The sequence below is a fragment of the Phyllobates terribilis genome, unplaced genomic scaffold (assembly GCF_046119375.1).
Source record: "Phyllobates terribilis strain yellow unplaced genomic scaffold, ASM4611937v1 Scaffold_3__8_contigs__length_932513732, whole genome shotgun sequence".
NCBI lineage: Eukaryota > Metazoa > Chordata > Amphibia > Anura > Dendrobatidae > Phyllobates > Phyllobates terribilis.
In genome coordinates this window covers 413097064-413121645 of record NW_027362763.1, presented here as the reverse complement: position 1 = coordinate 413121645, position 24582 = coordinate 413097064, and the positions used below count along the sequence as shown (strand labels likewise).

At 39.3% G+C, this 24582-nt stretch overlaps 1 protein-coding gene across 1 annotated transcript in view; it reads right to left on the bottom strand.

Moving 5' to 3' along the window:
- Positions 1 to 24582, bottom strand: part of LOC141259500 (dynein axonemal heavy chain 5-like) — a 482742-nt gene that overhangs the window by 57281 nt on the left and 400879 nt on the right. Inside the window, exons 87-97 of the mRNA XM_073675609.1 lie at positions 18621 to 18776; positions 18298 to 18507; positions 18067 to 18212; positions 15282 to 15467; positions 12541 to 12652; positions 12301 to 12468; positions 9727 to 9843; positions 9193 to 9317; positions 6622 to 6832; positions 5126 to 5311; positions 3226 to 3417 (exon numbers count right to left, since the gene is read on the bottom strand). Coding sequence (XP_073531710.1) covers positions 3226 to 3417; positions 5126 to 5311; positions 6622 to 6832; positions 9193 to 9317; positions 9727 to 9843; positions 12301 to 12468; positions 12541 to 12652; positions 15282 to 15467; positions 18067 to 18212; positions 18298 to 18507; positions 18621 to 18776 — 1809 coding nt within the window. The remainder of the gene's footprint in view (positions 1 to 3225; positions 3418 to 5125; positions 5312 to 6621; positions 6833 to 9192; positions 9318 to 9726; positions 9844 to 12300; positions 12469 to 12540; positions 12653 to 15281; positions 15468 to 18066; positions 18213 to 18297; positions 18508 to 18620; positions 18777 to 24582) is intronic.

The following is a 24582-nucleotide window of genomic DNA, read 5'->3' as shown; positions in this document are numbered from 1 at the left end:
ATCTGCCTGACCCTTCACCCTGGATTCTCGTGGGTTCTTAGGGTCCCTTCCACCTTCTTGTTCCTGAGCCCTTCTGTTTCTCTGTCTCTCCTTCTTTGCAGTTCCTGTTCTGTTCCTTTCTGTTCCTTTCTCTTGGAGCTGAGATGAGCCAGAATCTCAGCTCCCCTTCACCTCCTCCTCGGCCTCTTCTCCAGGCCCACTTCTCCTTCTCCTCTCAGGCCCCGGCCTCTTCCCTAGGCCTGCCTCTGGAGCTGGGCCCAGACTGAGCCACAGCTCCCTGTCAGCTCTCCTCTCACAGAACACTGATCTAAGATGGTGCCCACCTTTTATACCTCCCTCTAGCCATGAGCCCAGGTGACCAGCAACCAATGGGCTCCTACCTACGCTCAGAAACCGCCCCCTATCTGCCCCTACAGCACTGGGTGTTCCACCCCTCCCTCCCCACTCCAGCAGGGACATGGTCGGTCGTGCCTGCACTTATGTCTAGTGGGAGCACCGTTGAGCTGTCCCTGAGAAATTGGGTGTGTGTGCTGCATGCAGCTAACTGAGCCCTGGTCCATACTCCATCCTTACCCGAGAGTGGAATATCACACCTCTGGTCTGAGGTGCAATACCCCTGTAGCGGCCGAGCCCTCGGGGCGCTACACCTGCATGTTCATTGGCTCTGTAAAGAGCACCAAACATGCAGGGCGGAGACCCGAGCTCCCGCCCGAGTAACCCGGAAATGCTCGGTGCTCGCCGAACATCCCGAGTAGCGTGATGCTCGGGCGAGTACCGAGCAGTGTTGAGCATGTTCGCTCAACACTAGTCCTGACTGATGTCAGCTCAGAAAGCCTGCTCTCCCCGTCTATCTTTATATCCTTCCATGGTGATACGGTGTTAGAGGCTCCAACAAGCACAAGGAGAAGAACGCCTGTGGCAGAGTCTTCAGGGAAGTGAGATATATTATAGATAATGGGCACATCCTTTAAACCCTTCCATCATCAGCCAATTTTCATTTTTGCGCTTTTTTTTTCTTCCCCTCCTTCCAAGAGCCATATCTTTTTTTTTATATTTCCATCCACATAAATATACGCATGAGGGCTTGTTTTTTGTGGGACGAGTTGTGTTTTTAAATGATTCAATCAGTTTACTTTATAATGCACTGAAAAACGAGAAAAAAAGTGTGGTGAAATTGAGAAAAAAGTGCAATTACACCATATATTTTTATTTTTGCAGCATATATTTTGTAGTAAAAGTTATTATGAGTTATGATTTTCTATGCCAGAATCTTTATGATGATACCAAATTTGTACAGATTATAAAATGTTTAGCTTGTGCCACCTTTTTCCGAGACCCGTAACATTTTTATTTTTTCATCAATTGAGCTGGGTCCAGCCTTTTTGGTGTGCAACGAGCTGGCTGTTTTATTGATACCAGTTTGGGCTATATACAACATTTTGATCTGTTTTATTGTATTTTTTGGGAGGAGTAGTGACCTAAAAAACACATTTATGATGTTTTGATTTTTTTCTCTTTACAGTGTTTACCGATTGGGTTAATTAATTTTATATTTTGATAAATCAGACTTTTATGAATACGGCAATACCACATATGTTTATTTGTTTTTTTGGGGAGAAAAGTGGGGTGATTTGAATTTTCATGATTTTTTTCATTTTTTTTAAATTATAATATAGATTTTTTTATTTTTTACTTTATTTGTTCGCCCCATTAGACTACTTGAACCTGCCATCGTCTGATCTCTTATACTATGTATTGCAATACCACAGTATCTAGATCTTTTTTGAAGCTTAGCATATAGATGAGCTTCAGAGGAGCACCAAGATGGAGGCAATGGAGGTCTTGAGCAAGCCCCCGGGTGCTATAGTAACCCATCGGCAACCCGTAATTGCATCACAGGGCACCAATGGAATCCAGTAAGCGTGCAGTGGCGCATATTCCATTTAAATTTTTAAGGTCATCTCTGGTTGCAGCTGTTAAAGCCGAATGCTGGTGTTTAATATAGCTGGTATCTATCATGTGTGAAGAGCGTTCAGCTTCTGAGCCTTCTCCACACACGTTCACCCCAGCCATCACATACATACAAGTATATGTGATATTGCGTTAAGGGGTTAAAGCAGAGTTGTAATACCTTTCGCTTCCCCGAATTACTTCTTTCTGCCCAGACAGACTAACTGCTTCCAATATTTGCATTTATCAATCTATGGGATGAGGGAAGTCAGACTCATGAGTGCAATCTGTGAGCCTTGCCAGAATTACCAAATATTACCTTACTCACTAGATTTACATCCAAGAGGTGTCTTGTCACTGGCTGATGGGCTCACACAATTTATAAGTATAGTCTATATAGAAGTAATTCAGATCAAAATTCAATGTTCATATATACCTCAATGCGCTCAGACTGTGGTTGTATTTGTTTTTGTGTCCTAATGCAGTGTAGTAACCACAACCCATGCTTGCACATTTATTCCACTTTGTTAGGAGTTGTTTGACAATTTTTTTTTCTGCATGCTACCCTATATTGCATTCAGTTAGGGCAGGATAGATCATGATATCCATATCTATATTAAATGGTTTCTGTTAAAGAAAAAAAAACAAAAAACACTATGGACCTATTCATTAAGACTGGCATTGTACACACCAGCACTAATGAAAAGGCATGGTGGAGAGGGATGCACTGAGTTCATTAATAGGCACATGTTGCTTAATGAATTTGATGCATCTTTGCAGTGGCGTGCGCCTCACCAGAAATGCTACTCCAGTCAGGGACTGGAGTAACACTTCTGGAGCAATTAATAGTGCAACATTTCATGAATTCTGTGGCCGGGCGCCACAATGCCCCATCCCGCCCATCCTCCACCTACTTTGGCAGAGCTGGCCAGAATGGGAGTGAAAACACCAGAAGTCGCAAAACTTTGTGTCTCACAAAAATGTTGCCAGTTATCAAAGTGCTTTACACCAGAAATCCATCCCTGTAAGTAGTAGTTAGCTACAAGTCATATACGCTCACCAGTCAAATCCCCAATCACTTGTGCTCCAGAACATTAAAACAAATTGCATGGTTCTGTACCGCAAAGTGTAAAATGACTAAATAAGATCAAACATCTTATTTTTAAAAAATATATCATCAAAGCTCCATTACTGATTCAAGAACTGATGCATAACTTGTATATTGCTATTTTTTATTTCTTAATATCATTAATCAACATTTGCATTTTCACATACCATTAATTCTGCACAGCCAAATCTCATTGTGTCGGGATAATTCCAGCCTCCTCCATACAATGTTCTATAGCGAATGGCACCATGCAAGAAACAGAGATTGTGTAGAAGAGGAGGCCACTCTGGGCGGGAACTTGTAGCTAGCACTTCATGGGTAATAAACTTCCAAGAAAGAATGATCCCACGCCTTATATTCTGTAACATAAGAATAAATATATCATAGGAAACAACATGCAAACAGATATTAAAAATTGCTAAAAAAAACGTCATTTTAAGCTATTGTTCTAAGAATCCTCTACTAATAGAGGCCCTTCTGCATATTGGAGAGCATGCCCTACAAAAGACCCAAGTGTACTCTCCCGCATCTTTAAAGTGCACCTGTCAGCAGGATTGTGCTCAGTAAACTACATACACTGTCAGGTGGGCGACATTACACTAATTAAAATGATACCTTGGTTGATGAAATCCATCCTGTGGTTCTTGTGTAATCTTTATTTGCAGTTTGGAGATAATGATATGCCTGTGCTTCGGGGCTCTGTCTGGTGCTCTGCTTACATATTCATCTGTATGCTCTTATGACAGCTCACTGTGTCTTCACTGACCTGCCTCCTATTTTACATAATGCATCTAGTAGTGCGGGGCTAGGTAAAACAGGAGGCAGGTCAGTGAACGATCAGTGAGCTTTCATAAGAGCATACAGATGAAAATGTAAGTAGAGCACCAGATAGAGCGAGCGCCCCCCACAGGCCGCCCCGGAGCATGAGAATATCATTATCTCCAAACTGAAAGTAAAGATTACACAAGAACCACAGGGCGGATTTCATCAACCAAGGTATCATGTTAATCAGTGTAATGTCAACCACCTGACAGTGTATGTAGTTTACTGAGCATAATCCTGCTGACAGGTGCGCTTTAAATCTCTTACTCAGGAGACTTTAGTAGGCCAGTGTGTAAGGCAGAATCGGGATAGAGTGGCAATTAAAAAGTCACATTCCCGTCTGAGGACAGTATTTTAATCTAGTAATTAACACCGTCAGTATTCATGTATACATAGAAAATGTAAGATGTATATAAAATGTGCGATTTAAATATATAAAAAATGTGCAATTTAAATGACCTCTTAAAATGCATAATTTAAAACAGCCAGATTTTTGTCAAACCTAATATATTCTTAATGTAAACCTTAAAGTCACGGTAATTGTTTCTCCTTAAACACTCTTAATTATGTATGTGATGTAGTAGAAGTATATTAAGAATTCCAAGCTGGCTACAATTCAGGAAAATATAACAGGTCTTCAGCTTTCCTAGCTCTCACAATGTAGGGCGGTGCTATTTTTCGAATGTAACCTATGTGAGCTAATTACTCTGTTTTCAGATCATGTCGGCCAGTAGAGGACCAGAGCAGCGCTGGAAACTGGAGAAGACAGCGATCGGAAGAGATTTGAATTCACTTGCACTACATTACGTACATAATTAAGAGAGTTTACTGAGACAACACCTTTAACAGGGTATCCCCATCCCCAAAATCCTATCCTAATCTGTAGTAGGTGTAATAATAATAGTATTAGCAAATACCTCCAATTAGAAATGTATAGTTCTTCTGATTTGCTATGTTGCTTACCATGTGCAAGGCATTGCAGGAGCTTAGATATCCATGGTTATGACTACTATCAGCTAACTAACCGTCACTGTATGAGTATGAATGGTCATAACCATGGATACCTAAACTACTGCAATGCCCTGCACATGGGGTGAGCGACAAAGCGAATCAGAAGAACTACACTACAATTATAATTGGAGGTAGTTGCTAATATTATTATTACACCTACTACATATTGAGAAAGTATCTTGGAGATGGGAATACTCTAAGTATCTTTACTGCATTGCTGATTTTATTCTTTACCATTGGATTGTCCACAACAGTTTTTACAGTGTAATGAAGCAGTGATGTTGGTAGATCTTCTCTGGCTTGAACAGAAAGCCAAAGCCTGAAGTTTTTGTCAGGGTTCTTCTTAGACTTTAGAATTTCTCCAAGTGACATCATTAGTTTGGGAGAATTATGGATGTTCTCCATTAGCATCCAACCACCCTATGTGTTAAATACATACATTTTAGATTACTTAATACAGTGGGAAATATTACTCACTTCACTCTGCACTGGAAGATCTATCAAGCTTACAATAAAGAAATATTTTAGTTGAACTTCAAATGCATGTTTGGTGTCATAGTGTGTGCAATTAAATAAGAGGAATTATCAATAAATGAAAGTTAAGTTTAAGAAAAGGGAATTTATGGCGAGATTAAACATCATCTTTCTGGATCAATTAAAATAAGAACATTGGGGCAGATGTATTATTGTATTTATGCTTAGTTTGGCATCTTGTTCGGTTCCAACAAAATATGACTGAAGCCCCTGCACCACTTATTTTTGAGATACACACAAACACAGGTCTTAAAAAGTCGGCAATGTGTGACTTATTAAAATTTTTTATACACTGTTCTGCTAGGACAGTATAGGAAAACCACACCCTATTCAACCATAAATCATTATATACTGATTGGAAACCAAAATAAACAAGAAATATCCTTGAAAAGGTTTCCTACGAACAAAGTGCATTTTAATGACTAGATCATAGTATAATAAGTTTCCCAATTGGATGTGTTACAGAAAATGTTTTTGTGCGGAGATAATCTTATAAATGTGCCCCTACTGTGTACTTTCTTATTTGCTGTGTCCGACCATGCAGAGGTGCTTCAATTCATGGTTTGCATATACCACAGCTCCTGACCAGCGGAGGAATCATAAATCACTTATAATAATTAAGTATACATACAGACACAACACAGAAGGGGCTTGCAGCTGCAGCCTTCTGAGGTGACATATTTCCCTGCCTGTTTCATCACAGGAGTGAGTGTTTCTGCTGTGACTCCTGTCCTCAGAGCTCAACATAAATCAAGTCAGTGACAAATAAGCTCAGGGCACCAGGAGATCTTATGTCACTGACATCATTTATGATGAGCTCAAAGGGCTGGAAACAGAGCAGAAACACTTGCTCCTGTGATAAAGCAGGCAACAAAATGTGTTACTTCAGAAAACAGCAGCTGTGAGCCCCTGCTGTATACTAACTTATAAATAGTGACTTATGTTTCCCCTCCCTGGCCAGTAGCTGTGGTATGTGCTGACCATGAACTGGAGCAGCAATGCATGGTCAGAAACGGGCATTACACAGTACATAGCAGGAGCACATTTATAAGATTATCTCAGCACAGGAATATTTTTTTAGCACATCTAATTGTGGAACTTATTATTATTCCAAGATCTATTAATTAAAATGCACTTTGTTCGTGGGAAAACCCCTTTAACTTCTAAAATCACTCAGATAAATTATCAATAAATACCTCAGACATTGCTTGAATCAAGATGTCCTTAGTTTTGTCTTCAGAGAATCCAGTGGGGAATACAGTAAATTTTTGGTTCTTTGCTTCTGCAAAGGCTTCAAGTATGGTACGTGGTAACTTACTATCTGCACCATAAAGCAGTAACCCTGGCTCATGTGGTGAAATCCATGACAGAGTTGCCTGAAGATCAATGGCTACATCTGATGTATACCTGATAGTATTACATATTAGTTAATAAAAAAATTCTATGATAGTTTCATGTCACACATTGTTAGCACTACAAATGGAGCTTTTTTTAGAGCAATAACCGTTATAATGACTGCACAATATGGTAGCATGTACATGGTTTAAACTTTAAAGTGTCACTTTGGCAAAACAAGAAAATCCTACCTTTTTTCTAGTGGTCAGGGGACCCCCAAACAGCACAGAATTTTGTGCAGTAACAGTTTATTGATAGGCCATTACAAATACTGTTTAGCATCAGGCCTAATTAGTGGCTTGTAAAAAGACCTTGCTGGATCTCTATATTGCTGGATCTCCATATTGCTGGATCTCCATATTGCTGGATCTCCACATTGCTGGATCTCCATATTGGTATGGAGTGTGTTAGGCCCCTTTCACACATCTGTGTTTAAACAAGTACGTGAAAAAGTGGTGCTTGTGTCATCAGTGTGTCTGTTTTTACCAGCATTGTCATCATTGTTTTTCCGGTATGGCTAAAGAACAAGATGACAATGCTTCTCCTATGCTTTGCAATGTTAAACATGGAAAGGACATCATTTCACAGACCCATAGACTTGTATTGTCTCTTGTCATTCGTGCTGCCGAAAAAAACGGACATGTCTCCGTGTGTGTTGCACGGATACAGTCCATATAAAAATACTAGCACCATAGGCTGTAATGGGTACGTGTGGTATCCGTGAAAAAAAACGGATGCCATATGTACTGGAAACATGGACATGTGAATGAGGCCTTAGGCAAACCTTGAGACTAGGTTGGGCTGAATGGTTTGTTTGTTTATCCCCTTAACAACACAGCCACTTTTAGTTTTTGCGATTTTAGCTTTTTCCTCCCCTTTTTCCAAGAGCCAAAACATTTTAATCTCTTTGTCGATGCAGCCGTACGGGAGATTTTTTGTTATATTGTGGGACAAGTTGTAGTTCTCACTTTACCATATAAAGTACTGAAAAATAAGAAAAAAAATTCCAAGTGAGGTGAAAGAAATAAAATAGCAATTTTATCAGTTTGATTTGTTTTTTCTTTATTTGAAGAAAGAAAAAATTGGGGTTAAATTATTTTATAACTTTGATAGATTTTATACTTTTAGTGATGAGGCAATACTGAATATACCGTACTTATCTTTTTATCTATATACTTTATTGTTTGATGGGAAATTGGAGAGTGATTTATAATGTTTATTTTTTTTTATTTTATTTTTTTTAACTTTTCACTATATTTTTAGTCCCCATAGGAAGGATTGACAACTGTCAAGAAATTCTAGGACAGTCCGTAAAAATAAAGCACTTTTTGGCCCTGTCTGTAAAAAAAATTTGAAAACATTCGTGATTTTTTTGAAGCTTAAGAAACTTAAACAGATTATTTTGACTGTAATTATCATTTTACAGTGAATCCAACTAATGTCTTCATATCAGAATTATGGGCTGTAGACATGTATCACTCATAATCATAATGATTTATTGTGGTTTTCCAATGTCACCTTAAAAAATATTGTCTGTCTTTTTGATTTTTTGGTAAGCTGTCCAGAAAAAAAATAAAAAGTCAAGTTGGCAACCCTTTGCATAGGGACATGAGCCTTCACTCTTGTCCTATTGTAGAATTTAGTGGAAATCACTGTCTCTTATGAATCACATCCTGTAGCTAGGCTTCACAGTTGCTCCAAGATAGCAGGGATGGGGCCTCCACCAGGCCCAGGGCTGCCATGGCAACTCATTGGCACAGTGCAATCGTGTAGTGATGGACAATTTGTGTCGGATCAGACGCCCAACCAGGATTGCGCCACTCAAATGCTGCTGTCAGAAATTTACAGCAGCCACAAGGATTGTTGGTTCATTTTCCACAGACCTTCAAAGAGCAAAACATACTTCATAATATATTGTTACATCGTAAAATCACATCAGAGCTAGATGTATGTGCTAGCTGTATATCACAGTTGGCACCTGTCCTGCCTAGAGCGGACTCAGCTCCTGAGCCTGCTCCATACATCTGCACCTGCTCCATGATGTAATGGTATGTCATAGAACTGGAAGAGGTTGAAGGCGGTCTATCCTGGTGATACAGTAGATTCCCTTTAATGGTATGATCACTTCTAGCAGATTTGTTTCAGAAATTTCCGCGACACTCCTAAACAGAAATCCATTGTGTTGCAGAAAAAAAAATTCTTTCACTTGTATGGAATTGATTTTCAGTTTCAGAAATTTCTGCACCATATCTGCTGCATGTGCATATTAGCTCATATTTCAGGTTAGCAAAAGGCAAATGACAGGATTGAAATACAAATAGATCATTACAGTGATGCATTTTATATATCAATAAACCTCACATGTTACATACATTTTCCCTAGTGCAGCACTGATATAGTTAGAGGCGGATGGTAATATTCTGTCCTGGCGTACAGCTCGCAAAACCATGAATTTTTGAAGTGGACTTAGTGCCTCAATTCCTTCAGGCCATTTGACCTGCAAATAGCAACAAAACATTAGTAATGCGAATATATGTATGACTTAAATATATTACTTAAATCTATACGTGTAATTCTGTGATGTCAGTGTAAACTAAAGACTACAGATATTAGTTTGTAAACCAATAAAAGCCAATTTACAGAGAGAACAATGACACAAGACGTGGGCTCCATGGTTGTCCTTCCTTGGACCACCTTTGGTAGGTACTAACTCCAGAAATGTTTTATTACAGATCTGAAATGTAAAAGCATTTTCCTGGAGCAAAATTTTATTTTTGTAAAATACTTTACCAGGGAATTGATTTTAAATGTCTGTCTTACATCATTTAATAATATCTAACCAGTGCTTAAATGAATAATTATTTTCTGGAAAACTAAAACTTGTGACATTGGGACAAATGATTTACCTTTGAAGGATTTTCTGGCTGTTCGCTTTCGCAAAATGTTTTCCATGTTAGGTCTTTAACATCTTTGCACATTCGATCAAAGAGATCTCCAAACCAGTCAAAGTACGTGGCAAGAGTCTTTATTAAAAATAATACACATTACAAAAAAAAACAAAACTTTCTTTAGTAGGTGTTTCAGGCCGGATTTATAACAAATGCTGTATAACATCAACAAGGTGATCACAAGCTTATTTTTTTATTAATAGCTAAGTAGCTCTTGCTTTTCTCACAGTCTTTATAGGAGAAATGTTTCATAGTAATTTATAGTTAATTTTAATTAAGTGTGACTGGTTGGGTTCCAAGAGCAGGGACCACCCTCATCCAAGAACAAAAACTGCATGTTCACTTTCCATTTATATTAATGGAGGATGATTGCTATGTATTACCATGCAAATAATTAGTACCCAAATCAGTGTTTTTTTTGTGTGTGGGTGGAGAAGGGAGGGGATGGTTCTAAAATAAGCACAACTATACCATATATAATTGCTTATCAAATAATGCTTGGCATCCAGTAAGTCCAATGCACTTAAAGTAGTACTGCCTTAAACTTTTTTTTTTTACTAAATCTGTCTATATTGTGGGGAAAAAAGTATTTAGTCAGCCACCAATTGTGCAAGTTCTCCCACTTAAAAAGATGAGAGAGGCCTGTAATTGACATCTGTGAGAGCCAGAAATCTTGCTTGTTTGTAATTGACCAAATACTTATTTTCCACCAAAATTTGCAAAAAAATTCTTTCCAAATCAGACAATGTGATTTTCAGGATTTGTTTTCTCATTTTGTATCTCATAGTTGAGGTCTACCTATGATGTCAATTACAGGCCTCTCTCATCTTTTTAAGTGGGAGAACATGCACAATTGGTGGCTGACTAAATACTTTTTTCCCCACTGTATATGTATGTACTGCAGTGTGAGTGTCTTAATGTGCTCGTCTACCATCGTGTTCCCCGGTATCAAGCACTATTTCACTCCTCTTCTCAGTGATGGCACCGATCTTCGGACTCTCCGGCTCACTCTATGCTCTATGCGTGGGCCGGAAGTCTTTTTTTAGAACGTAAGCCTATGGGGCTTTGTTCTGATGCTCCATAGACTTCTATTGTAAAAGCTACTTTAGGGTCACGCAGAGTGAAGTGTTACCTAGACACTCTTAAGAGCAGTGACGTCACTGAGAAGCAGAGAAGAACGCAGTTACCTGGACAGTCTTAAGAGCAGTGAAGTCACTGAGAAGCGCAGAAGAACGGCGTTACCTGGACAGTCCAAGAGCAGTGACGTCACTGAGAAGCAGAGAAGAACTGCGTTACCTGGACAGTCTTAAGAGCAGTGACGTCACTGAGAAGCGGAGAAAAACGGCGTTACCTGGACAGTCTTAAAAGCAGTGATGTCACTGAGAAGTGGAGAAGAACGGCATTACCTGGACAGTCTTAAGAGAAGTGACGTCACTAAGAAGCAAAGAAGAACGGCATTACCTGGACAGTCTTAAGAGCAGTGACGTCACTGAGAAGCGGAGAAGAACGGCGTTACCTGGACAGTCTTAAGAGCAGTGATGTCACTGAGAAGCGGAGAAAAACGGCGTTACCTGGACAGTCTTAAAAGCAGTGATGTCACTGAGAAGTGGAGAAGAACGGCATTACCTGGACAGTCTTAAGAGAAGTAACGTCACTAAGAAGCAAAGAAGAACGGCATTACCTGGACAGTCTTAAGAGCAGTGACGTCACTGAGAAGCGGAGAAGAACGGCATTACCTGGACAGTCTTAAGAGCAGTGACGTCACTCAGAAGCGGAGAAGAACGGCGTTCCCTGAACAGTCTTAAGAGCAGTGACGTCAATCAGAAGCGGAGAAGAACGGCGTTCCCTGGACAGTCTTAAGAGCAGTGACGTCACTCAGAAGCGGATAAGAACGGCGTTCCCTGGACAGTCTTAAGAACAGTTACGTCACTGAGAAGCGGAGAAGAACGGCGTTACCTGGACAGTCTTAAGAGCAGTGCCATCACTGAGAAGCGGAGAAGAACAGAGTTACGTGGACAGTCTTAAGAGCAGTGACGTCACTGAGAAGTGGAGAAGAACGGCACTGTGCTGGACAACGAAGAGAGCAGCAGGTGAGTCTATTAACACAAATTACACTACATACACAGATTTAGAAAATTTTGAAAATTTAATGGAATGGCTTCTTTAAGCGATTCACTGAAAAGGACATAAATCCAAAAACCATCAGAGAAAAAAAGCAGCCATACTTACCAATAAGTGGTTACTATACCAATATACTGCAAGATACAGCAGCCCCCGACAGTAAAAAAAATTAAGGCAGGTGCAAAAATACTGAGAAAACCACCTCCGCCTTTTACCCTGGGGGCCGGCTGCATCTGGCAGTGCATTAGTATTGTGACCAGATATTGGTAAGTATGGCGGCTTTTTTCTGTGATTCATAGGCATCTGACCTCTTGAATACAGCCTGCATACTTGTGAATATACTGATTTTCTCTATGGTGTCCTTGCATGGAAAACAAATGCAATTAATAAGTAACAGAATGCTATTTTTACCTGCACATTTTTAAATTGCTCTTCACTCATCCAGTCAAATGGATTTTTTTCTTGCTGCCTCGACTCCGACATTTTACTGTTCATCCCCTGTAGCACTGTGACACACAGTCCTGGAGAAATGATGAATTCTCTCTCACCGGGGCTTATTCGTCCTAGTGAGTCATGTACCTTGTATAAGAATACACAGTTTATCACTTGCAAATAAAATCATATTACACTTTTCTATTAAGTGACCTTTACCTCAAATGTTAGAAGTAAAGCATAAACGAGTCTATCCTTGTCCAGCAAGGACCTTGATATGTATGAGAATATGTTACTGGTCACACAGGCCACTATTCCTTTAAGTGAATACCTAAAATAAAAGACAAAATGAGTATCTCAGTACAGTAATATATTTGAGACATTATAATTATATATTTAATCTGTGTTTTTGAGAAATCATTTGTCTGTATAGCGTTTCCTCTACTTCATGCAGCTTAATAAGACATGAGCGTCTGACAGCTCGGAATCTACGCTAAAGATCAGATCATTTTGGTGTCAGGTAAATTTGACCTGAAAATGAAGAGACATTAACTGAACTTGTAGAATTAGAATTGTAGTCATGACCATATTTAGTTTGTCTTTGAGGTCAAACAAGTGACTCTTCACCAATCTGTCCACTGTTTATAGGTCCAAAATTCTGTATATATACATTTTTTAATAAAGCTTTTGAGTGGTTGAAGTGGAGATTGTCTTATAGAGCATCAAATGGCCTGCATAGACCAAGAATTAAAGGGACTGGCCAATTTATTATTATTATTATTATTATTATTATTATTTCCCAAATCTGCAGGGCCGGCTTTATAAGTTAAAGAGAACCTATCAGCACGATTTTTTAATATAAAGCAAATGCATGGCTGTAATGGTGCTGAAATATTGAATACATTGATACCTTTGGTGAAGAAATCCGCTTTGTGATTCTTCTTTTATCACCATTTGAAGTTTTCTGCTAATTAGATTTTGGTGCACAGGGGCCGGACTGTGCACTGGGTCTTCTCTACCCTGTCTGTGATTTCCCGTTCCCTTTGCCTGCCTCCGTTCTTTGAATGAGACCGGTCACTACTGGGATTTCAAACAAGCAAGGCAGGACATTCGAAGACCAAAGGCAGGCGGAGGGGTCAGGGAATCAGGGAGAAGAAGACCCAGTGCACAGTCCGGCCCCTGTGCACTGAAATCTAATTAGCAATAGACTTCAAATGATGATTAAAGAAGAACAAAGCGGATTTCTTCACCAAAGGTATCAATAAAATCTATATTACAGCACCATTACAGCCATGTCTTTACTTTACATAACAAAATCGTGCTGACGGGTTCTCTTTAACTCCTTAACGTCCAAGGTTGTATCCCTGCACTCCATGCGGGCTTCGATGCTGAGCCTGCATGTTTTCAGGCACATGACAGCTGATATGTACAGCTGATATGTGCCCCTAAGAGTCAGCTGCGGGTGAAATCTTGATCCACCCGCGGCTGTTAACATGATAAATGCCGCTTTCAATCCCCGACGGGGCTGAAGCCCTGCTGTGTGTAGCGCAGGCAGTCGAATGATCGCAGCTTCTAGTCTCCCATGGAGACTATTGAAGCAAGTGAAAAGTAAAAAAAAAAAAGTTTTTTAAAAATATTAAAAAAAATATCACTGGTATCACCGCATTCAGAATCGCCCAATCTATCAATATATATCGGTAAACGGCATAACGAGAAAAAAGCAAAACACCAGAATTACTTTTTTTAGTCGCCGCAACATTGCAGTAAAATGCAATAACAGGCAATCAAAATATCGTATCTACCCCAAAATGGTAACAATAATAATGTCAGCTCGACGCGCAAAAAGGAAGCCCTCACCCGGCCCCAGATCCTAAAAAATGGAGACGCTACAGGTCTCGGAAAATGGTGACTTTTTTTTTTTTATTGCAAACTTTGGAATTTTTTTTCACTGCTTAAATAAAAAAAAACGTATCCATGTTTGAAATCTACGAACTCGTAATGACCTGGGGAAACACATACAGTGAACATGGTAAAAAAACAAAACAAAGAACAAATGTGGAATTGCAATTTTTTTTGCACTCTCACTGCACTTTGATTTTTTTTTCTCGCTTTCCAGTACACAATATAAAACCAATGGTGTGGTTCAAAATTACAACTTGTCCCGCAAAAAATCAAGCCCTCACATGGCCATATTGACAGAAAAATAAAAAAGTTATGGCTCTGGGAAGAAGAGGAGCAAAAAATGGAAAAACTCAAGGTGGTAAAAGGGTTAAAGGGGTATTCCCATCTCCAAGATCCTATCCCAGTATGTAGTAGATGTAATAATAATAATATTAGCAAATACCTCCAATTAAAAATGTAGTATAGCATTTTTGATTCACTATGTCACTTACCTTATGTGCAGGCAATACAGGACCTTAGGTACCCATGGTTGTGACTACTAGCAGCTAACTAACTGTCACTTTATCAGTGGACGTATCCATGGATACCTAAGGTTCTGCAATGCCTGCACATGAGGAAAGAGACATAGCGAATCAAAAATACATTTCTAATTGTAGGTATTTGCTAATATTATTATTATTACACCTACTACATATTGGGATATGATCGTGGAGATGGGAATATCCCTTTAAGTATCACAAATATCTTTATTCCTAAAGAATCACTCCTTTGTTCAGAAAAGTATTTTCCATAGATGGCACAACATTCAGATCCTAAACATGACTGCTAATGGAGAGGGATATCTACCGACATGTTCATCAGCAGCCCCTATTAAAAAAAAATGCTGCGCATGGGTAACTAGACTTTTTAAAAGATGCTTAAATTATTTTTTTAGAATTTAACTTGGCCATTTAATCTTGGGCCTCCATTGTACTTAATACTGAGTAAAGTTGTGTTTGTCTTGAGTTTGCTTATCACACTATACACAATTCCACATTTTTCATATTCTAGAAGCTCACCTTTCTGAATGCGCCACAGATGCATCAAACAGTTGCAGCAGCTGTTTATAACTGGTGTTATACATTTTGTTAAGTTGCTGAAGCATTCTAGAAGTGTCAAACATCACAGCACCACGCACAGCGATCTCACGGAAACCTCCCCTGGCAAGTAACACGCTGTCTTCTGCGGCAACCGTCTTCATGTACCTTTTGAAAAATATGGTAAGATAAATTCAGTTCCATTACTCCAAGTCAAGACCAAAGTGCAAGATACTTTGTGGCTTCTTCTAGCAAATCACCCTTCTCTGTTTACAGTGTGCAGTCACAAACTCAGTTCATCTGTATGAAGAATTATAGTACTTTGTGTTAATCCCTGGGGCCTGGGAAATGGAGTATTTATAATACAGAGACTCATGTGGTTTATAATTGTACATATATACACGTATATAAATAAATCTACAAACGGTATACAGTGCATTGTGAAAGTATTTGGCCCCCTTGAACTTTTCTACCTTTTGCCACATTTCTGGCTTCAAACATAAAGATATAAAATTCTATTTTTTTGGGGAAGAATCAACAACAAGTGGGACATAATCGTGAAGTGGAACGAAATTTATTGGATATTTTAAACTTTTTTAAAAAAAAAAAGAAAAGTGGGGCGTGCAATATTATTCGGCCCCTTTACTTTCAGTGCAGAAGTTCAGTGACGATCTATGAATGATCCAATGTTGTCCTAAATGATTGGTAATGGTAAATAGAATCCACCTGTGTGTAATCAAGTCTCCGTATAAATGCACCTGCTCTGTGATAGTCTCAGGGTTCTGTTTCAAGAGCAGAGAGCATCATGAAGACCAAGGAACACACCAGGCAGGTCCGAGATACTGTTGTGGCAAAGTTTAAAGCCGGATTTGGATACAAAAAGATTTCCCAAGTTTTAAACATCTCAAGGAGCACTGTGCAAGCGATCATATTGAAATGGAAGGAGTATCAGACCACTGCAAATCTACCAAGACCCGGCCGTCCCTCTAAACTTTCATCTCGAACAAGGAGAAGACTGATCAGAGATGCAGCCAAAAGGCCCATGATCACTCTGGATGAACTGCAGAGATCTACAGCTGAGGTGGGAGAGTCTGTCCATAGGACAACAATAAGTCGCACATTGCACAAATCTGGCCTTTATGGAAGAGTGGCAAGAAGAAAGCCATTTCTCAAAGATATCCATAAAAAGTCTCGTTTGAAGTTTGCCACAAGCCACCTGGGAGACACACCAAACATGTGGAATAAAGTGCTCTGGTCAGATGAAGCCATAAACGAACTTTTTGGCCACAATGCAAAACGATATGTTTGGCGTAAAAGCAACACAGCTCATCACCCTCAAAACACCATCCCCACTGTCAAACATGGTGGTGGCAGCATCATGGTTTGGGCCTGCTTTTCTTCAGCAGGGACAGGGAAGATGGTTAAAATTGATGGGAAGATGGACGGAGCCAAATACAGGACCATTCTGGAAGAAAACCTGTTGGAGTCTGCAAAAGACCTGAGACTGGGACGGAGATTTATCTTCCAACAAGACAATGATTCCAAACATAAAGCAAAATCTACAATGGAATGGTTCAAAAATAAAGGTATCCAGGTGTTAGAATGGCCAAGTCAAAGTCCAGACCTGAATCCAATCGAGAATCTGTGGAAAGAGCTGAAAACTGCTGTTCACAAACGCCCTCCATCCAACCTCAATGAACTCGAGCTGTTTTGCAAGGAAGAATGGGCAAGAATTTAGCCTCTCGATGTGCAAAACTGATAGAGACATACCCCAAGCGACTTGCAGCTGTAATCGCAGCAAAAGGGGGCGCTACAAAGTATTAACTCAAGGGGGCCGCATAATATTGCACGCCCCACTTTTCAGTTTTTAATTTGTTAAAAAAGTTTAAAATATCCAATAAATTTCGTTCCACTTCACGATTGTGTCCTACTTGTTGTTGATTCTTCCCTAAAAAATTAGAATTTTATATCTTTATGTTTGAAGCCAGAAATGTGGCAAAAGGTAGAAAAGTTCAAGGGGGCCAAATACTTTCACAATGCACTGTATGTATTCGTTGTGTGTATAGAGCAGGCAAGTCCATACAGCAGACAAGCAGAAAGAGCCCTTGAGATCTTAACATCAAAAAAACACAGGTAAGTGATGTTGTAGAGTGAGAGATTGCTAGGAAAATAATTTTCTGGTTGTGCCTTTTGGACTATTGGAGATCCTAACTATGTCCGCGCATACTAAGAAGTGATCAAGAGCACTGGAAACAAATGGGTTAAACTGCGCTGCAGTCAAAGGATGATAAGAAGACAGGAATCGATTTCTGCAGTTTATTGGTCAATGGGTATCAAAGTTTCAAACGGTCCGTGGTTTTTTTTTTCCTAATGAAGAAGTTTGAAACTTCGAAATGTGTTGACCAATAAACCACAGAAATCGATTCCGGTCTTCTCATCATCCTATGACGCCAGCGCAGTTTAGCCCACTTGTTTCCAGTGCTCTCGATTCCTCCTCTGTGGGTCTGTAGCAGCCTACGTCTTTTTTAGCACTTGTGTGAACACAACCTGATCAGGCGAGCATGATAGTGCATAGTCTTTCCCAAAACATTTACCCAGATTTCCTTCCAGGTTTTTCTCCTATCTAGTACTAAGAACTGATAATAGAAACTTCTCTACTTTCTAATAGAGTCGAATTTTTGAAGTCTAGACCTCTACTGTAGTATACCAACAAATAGATATCTTAAGTAACGCTACTACATAGCATACTTAAGCTTACTGAACATACATTTCTGAGGCTTCTTCATGCTGCAGTGTCAAATCTCCCAATTTCTTAGTTACAGATAAGCTGTGCAAGAGGGACTCATGACTCTGAAGAGTTACTATTACTTTTTCCTCCAAAGCTGACCGTATTATCATATTGGTCAAACCCTCCTGATAAAAGATGAGAGGATTAGTTAGTCTTTATTTCAGAATTTTATTTTTGAAACAAACCATAAAAGATAACAGAAAAGATGACCTGTTTCAATTGTACATGTTCTTCTTTTAGTCTAGGCTTTTCTAGAGAAACAAATCTGTCTAATAGCTGCTCCACTAGTCCTTCTCTGTCTTGGTAGAAGTACAGTGTTGTGCAGAAAGAGGCTACTTCTGGAGGCACTTCTTCTGGCATCTTGGTTGTATGTAGGTAAATACGGAAAGAAGGGTGGCATTCAACTTCATGTTCTCCCACCTGTAAAGGAGAAAGGGGACCAATCCAGTTACATTGGTCATTATATTATTTTTTCACTTTATTATTACATGACATTACTTGCCATTTAAAGATACAATTATGACTGCACATACCATCATTTTAAATGGCACGTGATGCTGAAAAAAATCTCTTTTGGATCGGAGAATCTGCTTAAGGCGCACATCACAAGATAGATCTTGTATTTCACAATATGTCAACAAAAGTGAATGTCCAACTGTCAGGCATGTATCCATCTCGGAAAGTAGTGCCTGCAAATAATTAAATTACATTGGTTATGTGAATAGATAAAAATCATATAAACAACATATTCAGCTAAAAACAAATGGTAGAAATATTCAATGCAACACTTTAAAAATTAAAGAATATCCGTTGTTTTGTTTTTGTTTTTTTATAAATCAACAATACACAAGAAAATAAGTTAAAATAAGTATAATTGTAATATATCTTATTAGAGAAATCTGCTTTCTCCTCCTGGACTGATCATTAATTCTCAAAATTCTAAATTCATAGGTAAAATCTGTTTTCAGTGAATACTGATTTTTACATTATGGAGATTGGAAATAACAGTTAGTGCTCATAAGGTTCTACGGAGAACTTGCATTGGTATGTCTCTATTACACATTTTACCCATGAACTGAGAATGAAAGCTCAATCCAGGGGGAGAGAGAAAAAAAAACAGATTTCACTCATAAGATACATCATGTGAAATAAATATTGAACACGTCACCAATTTTCTAAAGGTGCTAATGTCATGAAATTCTCACTAGATGTTGGTAACCCATCCAATCCACACAAGCAAATAAATCAAACCATAGAAGTCAATAAATTAAGTCACGTGTAAAAATGAGAAATAAAATAATAACCTGTTAGTTATGATTAGAGATGAGCGAACATGTTCGGAAAACGTTTGCCAATCTCAAAGTCGGCACGAACATTGGACATTCGGATTCATGTTCGGATTCCCGAGCATTTTTCTCAAAATCTGCAAAATTTGGCCAAGCATGAGACTGAACACCCATGGTTTCCTGCGCTATCATTTGCATGACAGCGTGGGAAACGGGCTCTGATCAGTGGTAACATTGTTACCGCGGGTCAGGATGCTGCAGGATCACACTATCAGATGTCAGCATGATCCCGCAGGGGTGACTGACCCGCAGTAAAAAGCTTACCGCAGGTCACAGGCATCAGCTGATGAGGCTACTACCCCCATTAGCCGACGCCTGCTATCATTGTAAACAGCTGACGCCTGTGCACCAAGTAAAATAAAAAGTTAAAATTAATAATTAAGTATTCAAATAAAAATAAAAAACACATTATATTCACCTACACCTAATCCCCGATGCCCTTGTCCTCTAAAAAATAAGAAAACACCATATACAACCCCTGGCAAAAATTATGGAATCACTGGGCTCGGAGGATGTTCATTCAGTTGTTTAATGTTGTTGAAAAAAAGCAGATCACAGACATGGCACAAAACTAAAGTAATTTCAAATGGCAACTTTATGGCTTTAAGAAACACTAAAAGAAAATCAAGAAAAAAAATGTGGTACTCAGTAAGGATAATTTTTTTTCAGACTAAGCAGAGGGAAAATATTATCGAATCACTCAATTCTGAGGAAAAAATTATGGAATCACCCTGTAAATTTTCATTTCCAAAACTAACACCTGCATCAAATTAGATCTGCTCGATAGTCTGCATCTAAAAAGGAGTGATCACACCTTGGAGAGCTGTTGCACCAAGTGGACTGACATGAATCATGGCTCCAACAAGAGAGATATCAATTGAAACAAAGGAGAGGATTATCAAACTCTTAAAAGAAAGTAAATCATCACGCAATGTTGCAAAAGATGTTGGTTGTTCACAGTCAGCTGTGTCTAAAATCTGGACCAAATACAAACAACATGGGAAGGTTGTTAAAGGCAAACATACTGGTAGACCAAGGAAGACATCAAAGCGTCAAGACCGGAAACTTAAAGCAATATGTCTCCAAAACAGGAAATGCACAACAAAACAAATGAGGAACGAATGGGAGGAAACTGGAGTCAATGTCTGTGACCAAACTGTAAGAAACCGCCTAAAGGAAATGGGATTTACATACAGAAAAGCTAAACAAAAGCCATCATTAACACATAAACAGAAAAAAACAAGGTTACAATGGGCTAAGGAAAAGCAATCGTGGACTGTGGATGACTGGATGAAAGTCATATTCAGTGATGAATCGCAAATCTGCATTGGGCAAGGTGATGATGCTGGAACTTTTGTTTGGTGCCGTTCCAATGAGATTTATAAAGATGACTGCATGAAGAGAAAATGCAAATTTCCACAGTCATGGGATGATATGGGGCTGCATGTCAGGTAAAGGCACTGGGGAGACGGATGCCCAAGTTTACATTGATATTTTGGACACTTTTCTTATCCCATCAATTGAAAGGATGTTTGGGGATGATGACATCATTTTTCAAGATGATAATGCATCCTGCCATAGAGCAAAAAGTGTGAAAACATTCCTTGAAAGAAGACACATAAGGTCAATGTCATGGCCTGCAAATAGTCTGGATCTCAATCCAATTGAAAATCTTTGGTGGAAGTTGAAGAAAATGGTCCATGACAAGGCTCCAACCTGCAAAGCTGATCTGGCAACAGCAATCAGAGAAAGTTGGAGCCAGATTGATGAAGAGTACTGTTTGTCACTCATTAAGTCCATGCCTCAGAGACTGCAAGCTGTTATTAAAGCCAGAGGTGGTGCAACAAAATACTAGTGATGTATTGGAGTGTTCTTTTGTGTGTTTGTTTTTTGTGATTCCATAATTTTTTCCTCAGAATTGAGTGATTCCATAATTTTTTCTCTCTGCTTGGTCTGAAAAAAATTACCCTTACTGAGTACCACATTTTTTTTCTTGATTTCTTTTAGTGTTTCTTAAAGCCATAAAGTTGCCATTTGAAATGACTTTAGTTTTGTGCCATGTCTGTGATCGGCTTTTTTTCAACAACATTAAACAACTGAATGAACATCCTCCGAGCCCGGTGATTCCATAATTTTTGCCAGGGGTTGTACTCACCATAACGCCTAATACCCAATGCACGTGTCACCTGTAAAAAAGAAAAAATAAACCACCATAATCCTCACTTATCTGCCATAATCCACGTAATCTCGAGTGTCCTATGGCGACCTCACTTATAGAACAGTCACATCGAGAGATGTGACTGCTCTATCCGGCAGCTGGCGATACACTGAGAGGAGCGTGATTGCTCCCCCAGTGTACAGTGCTGGGCTGCAGTGATTGAGGTCATCGGAGTTCAATCAGCTGATGAGCTTCGGTGACCTCACTTACTGCACGGCTGCTGCGTGAGAAAATTCTCATGCAGCGTGGTGCCGTAAATGAGGTCACCAGAGTTCATCAGCTGACTGAACTCCTGTGACCTGTCTCACGGCAGCTCAGCGCTATACACTGACACAGGAGTGATTACATTCCTGTCAGTGTATAGCCGGCTGTCCTGTAGAACAGTCATATTAGTGACTGCCCTAAAACTGACCCAGATCTTCATGGGACAGTATGGATTATTTCATCACGTCGGACAGGTGAGGGATATGGTTGTTTTTTATTTTTTAGTGGTCACAATGGCTTCCATTGGATTGGGCATTAGGTGAGTATTTTTGTTGATTTGCAATTTTCTGTTTTTTTTTTACAGGAGACAATGGCTTTAATTGAATTGGCATTAGTTGAGTATAACTGTGTATGTTATTTTTAAATGAAAAAGTAAAAGTGTATTTTTTTATTTCAAATAAAGGTTTTTTTCTGGTTGTGTCTTTATTTCACAAATTTTACTATGGTGTTAGTAATGGGGGCATCTTATAGATGCCCTCCATTACTAACCTGGGCTTCATATCAGCTGTTAATACAAGGATGACATGAGCCCCAACTCTATTACCCCACTTGCTACCACACCAGGGCAAGTGAGAAGAGTGGAGGCTAAGTGCCAGAATTGGCGCATCTTATGGATGCGCCATTTCTGGGATGGCTGAGAGCTGATGTTTTTAGCCTTGGAGGGGGCCCATATCCATGGCCCCTTCCTATGCTATAAATATCAGACCGCAGCTGTCTGCCTAGCCTTTGCTGGTTATTAATTATAGGGGGGCCCCACATCAATTTTTTTGGGGGGGTCCCCCATTGTAATAATCAGTAAAGGCTAAGTATACAGCTGTGAGCTGATATTAATAGCCTAGGAAGCTGCATGAGTATTGCCCTCTTCCCAGGCTTTAAACAGCCCCAACTGTCCGCTTTCTCTCTGCTGGTTAATAAAATTTAGGGGGATCCCATGCCAATTTATTCTGAAATTTAACCATTTATTAATAAAATTACATGTGCAGTAAGCTACAAACACAAAGCTAATTATATATCTCACTCACATATTTCTATCCATCTGTATTTCTGATTATATACCTTATTCTATCTATATGTATCCCTATCTATCTGTATATCTATCCATATCTTTCTATCCATATCTATATCTATCTAATCTATATTTATATATATTGATATATATAGATAGATAGATGGATAGAAAATTAGAAAAAACAGGCAACACTCCAAAAATTAAAGTGAAAAAACTGTGGCTTTACTGATCCATTAGCAGCAACGTTTTGGAAGATTTCTCTGCCTTTCTCAAGCTTGAGAAATCTTTTATTTGAAAGAAAAAAACACACTTTAAATTTTTTATTTAAAAATAACATAGGTGAGTATAACTAACGTCCATTCCATTAAAGCCATCGTCTCCTGTAATAAACAGAAAATAAAAAGCAACAAAAATACTCACCTAACGCCCAATCCATTTGAAGCCATTGTCACCTGTAAAAAATAAATAAAAAATAAAAAGCAACCATATACCTCATCTGTCCAACGTGATGAAATATACTGTCCCACAAAGATCTGGGTCAGTTGTAGGGCAGTCACATCAGCAGTCACTGATATGACTGTTCTACAGGACAGCCAGCTATACACTGACAGTGTATAACGCTGAGCTACCGTGAGAGAAATCACAGGAGTTTAATCAGCTGATGAGCTCCAGTGACTTCATTTATGGCACCACTGCTCTGTGAGAATTTTCTCAAGCAGCGGCGGTGCAGTAAGTGAGGTCACTGGAGCTCATCATCTTACTGAACTCCGGTAACCTCTCTCACTGCAGCACAGCGCAATACACTGGAGGAGCGATCCCGCTCCTCTCAGTGTATAGCAGGCTGCCGGATAGAACAGTGACACCTCTCGATGTGACTGTTCTATAAGTGAGATCACCGTGGGACACTCAGGATTATGTCAAATAGGTGAGGGATATGGTGGTTTATTATTTTTTCTTTTTTACAGGTGACATGGGCATCGGGCATTAGGCGTTAAGGTGAGTATAAGGTGCTTTTCCATTTTTTTACAGGGGACAAGGGCATCAGGGATTAGGTGTAGGAGAGTATAATGTGTTTTTTATTTTTATTTAAATATTTATTTATTCATTTGAACTTTTCTTTTACTTGGAGCATGGGTGGCGGCTGATGAGAGACTACTCCTCCCATAAGTGGCACCTGCACTCACTGTTTACAGTGACAGCAGGCGTCAGCTGATGGGGGTAGTAGTATCATCAACTGATTTCTGTGACCCGCAGTAAGCTTTTTACCACGGGTCACAGAGTCACAGCTGTGGGATCATGCTTACATCAGACAGCATGATCCCGCAGCGCTCTGACCTGCTCCGCCGATCAGAGCCCATGTTTCCTGGGCTGTCACACCGATGACAACGCGGAAAACCATGGTTGTTCTGGGTCCCATTCGGGTTTATGTCCGGGATCAGGTGCCCGAACGCTAAGTCGACGAACCCGAACATCGAATGGTTCACTTATCTCTAGTTTAATGGCTAACAAAAATAAAATAAATGATGTTACAAAGCAAGCTTTTGAGACTACTTAGGTTTCTTTATCAGGCATTGTATAACAAAGTATCTGAAGAAACACAAATATATACACAAAAAGACCAAAGGCATGGCATAATAAATGGACATTTAAATAAACAA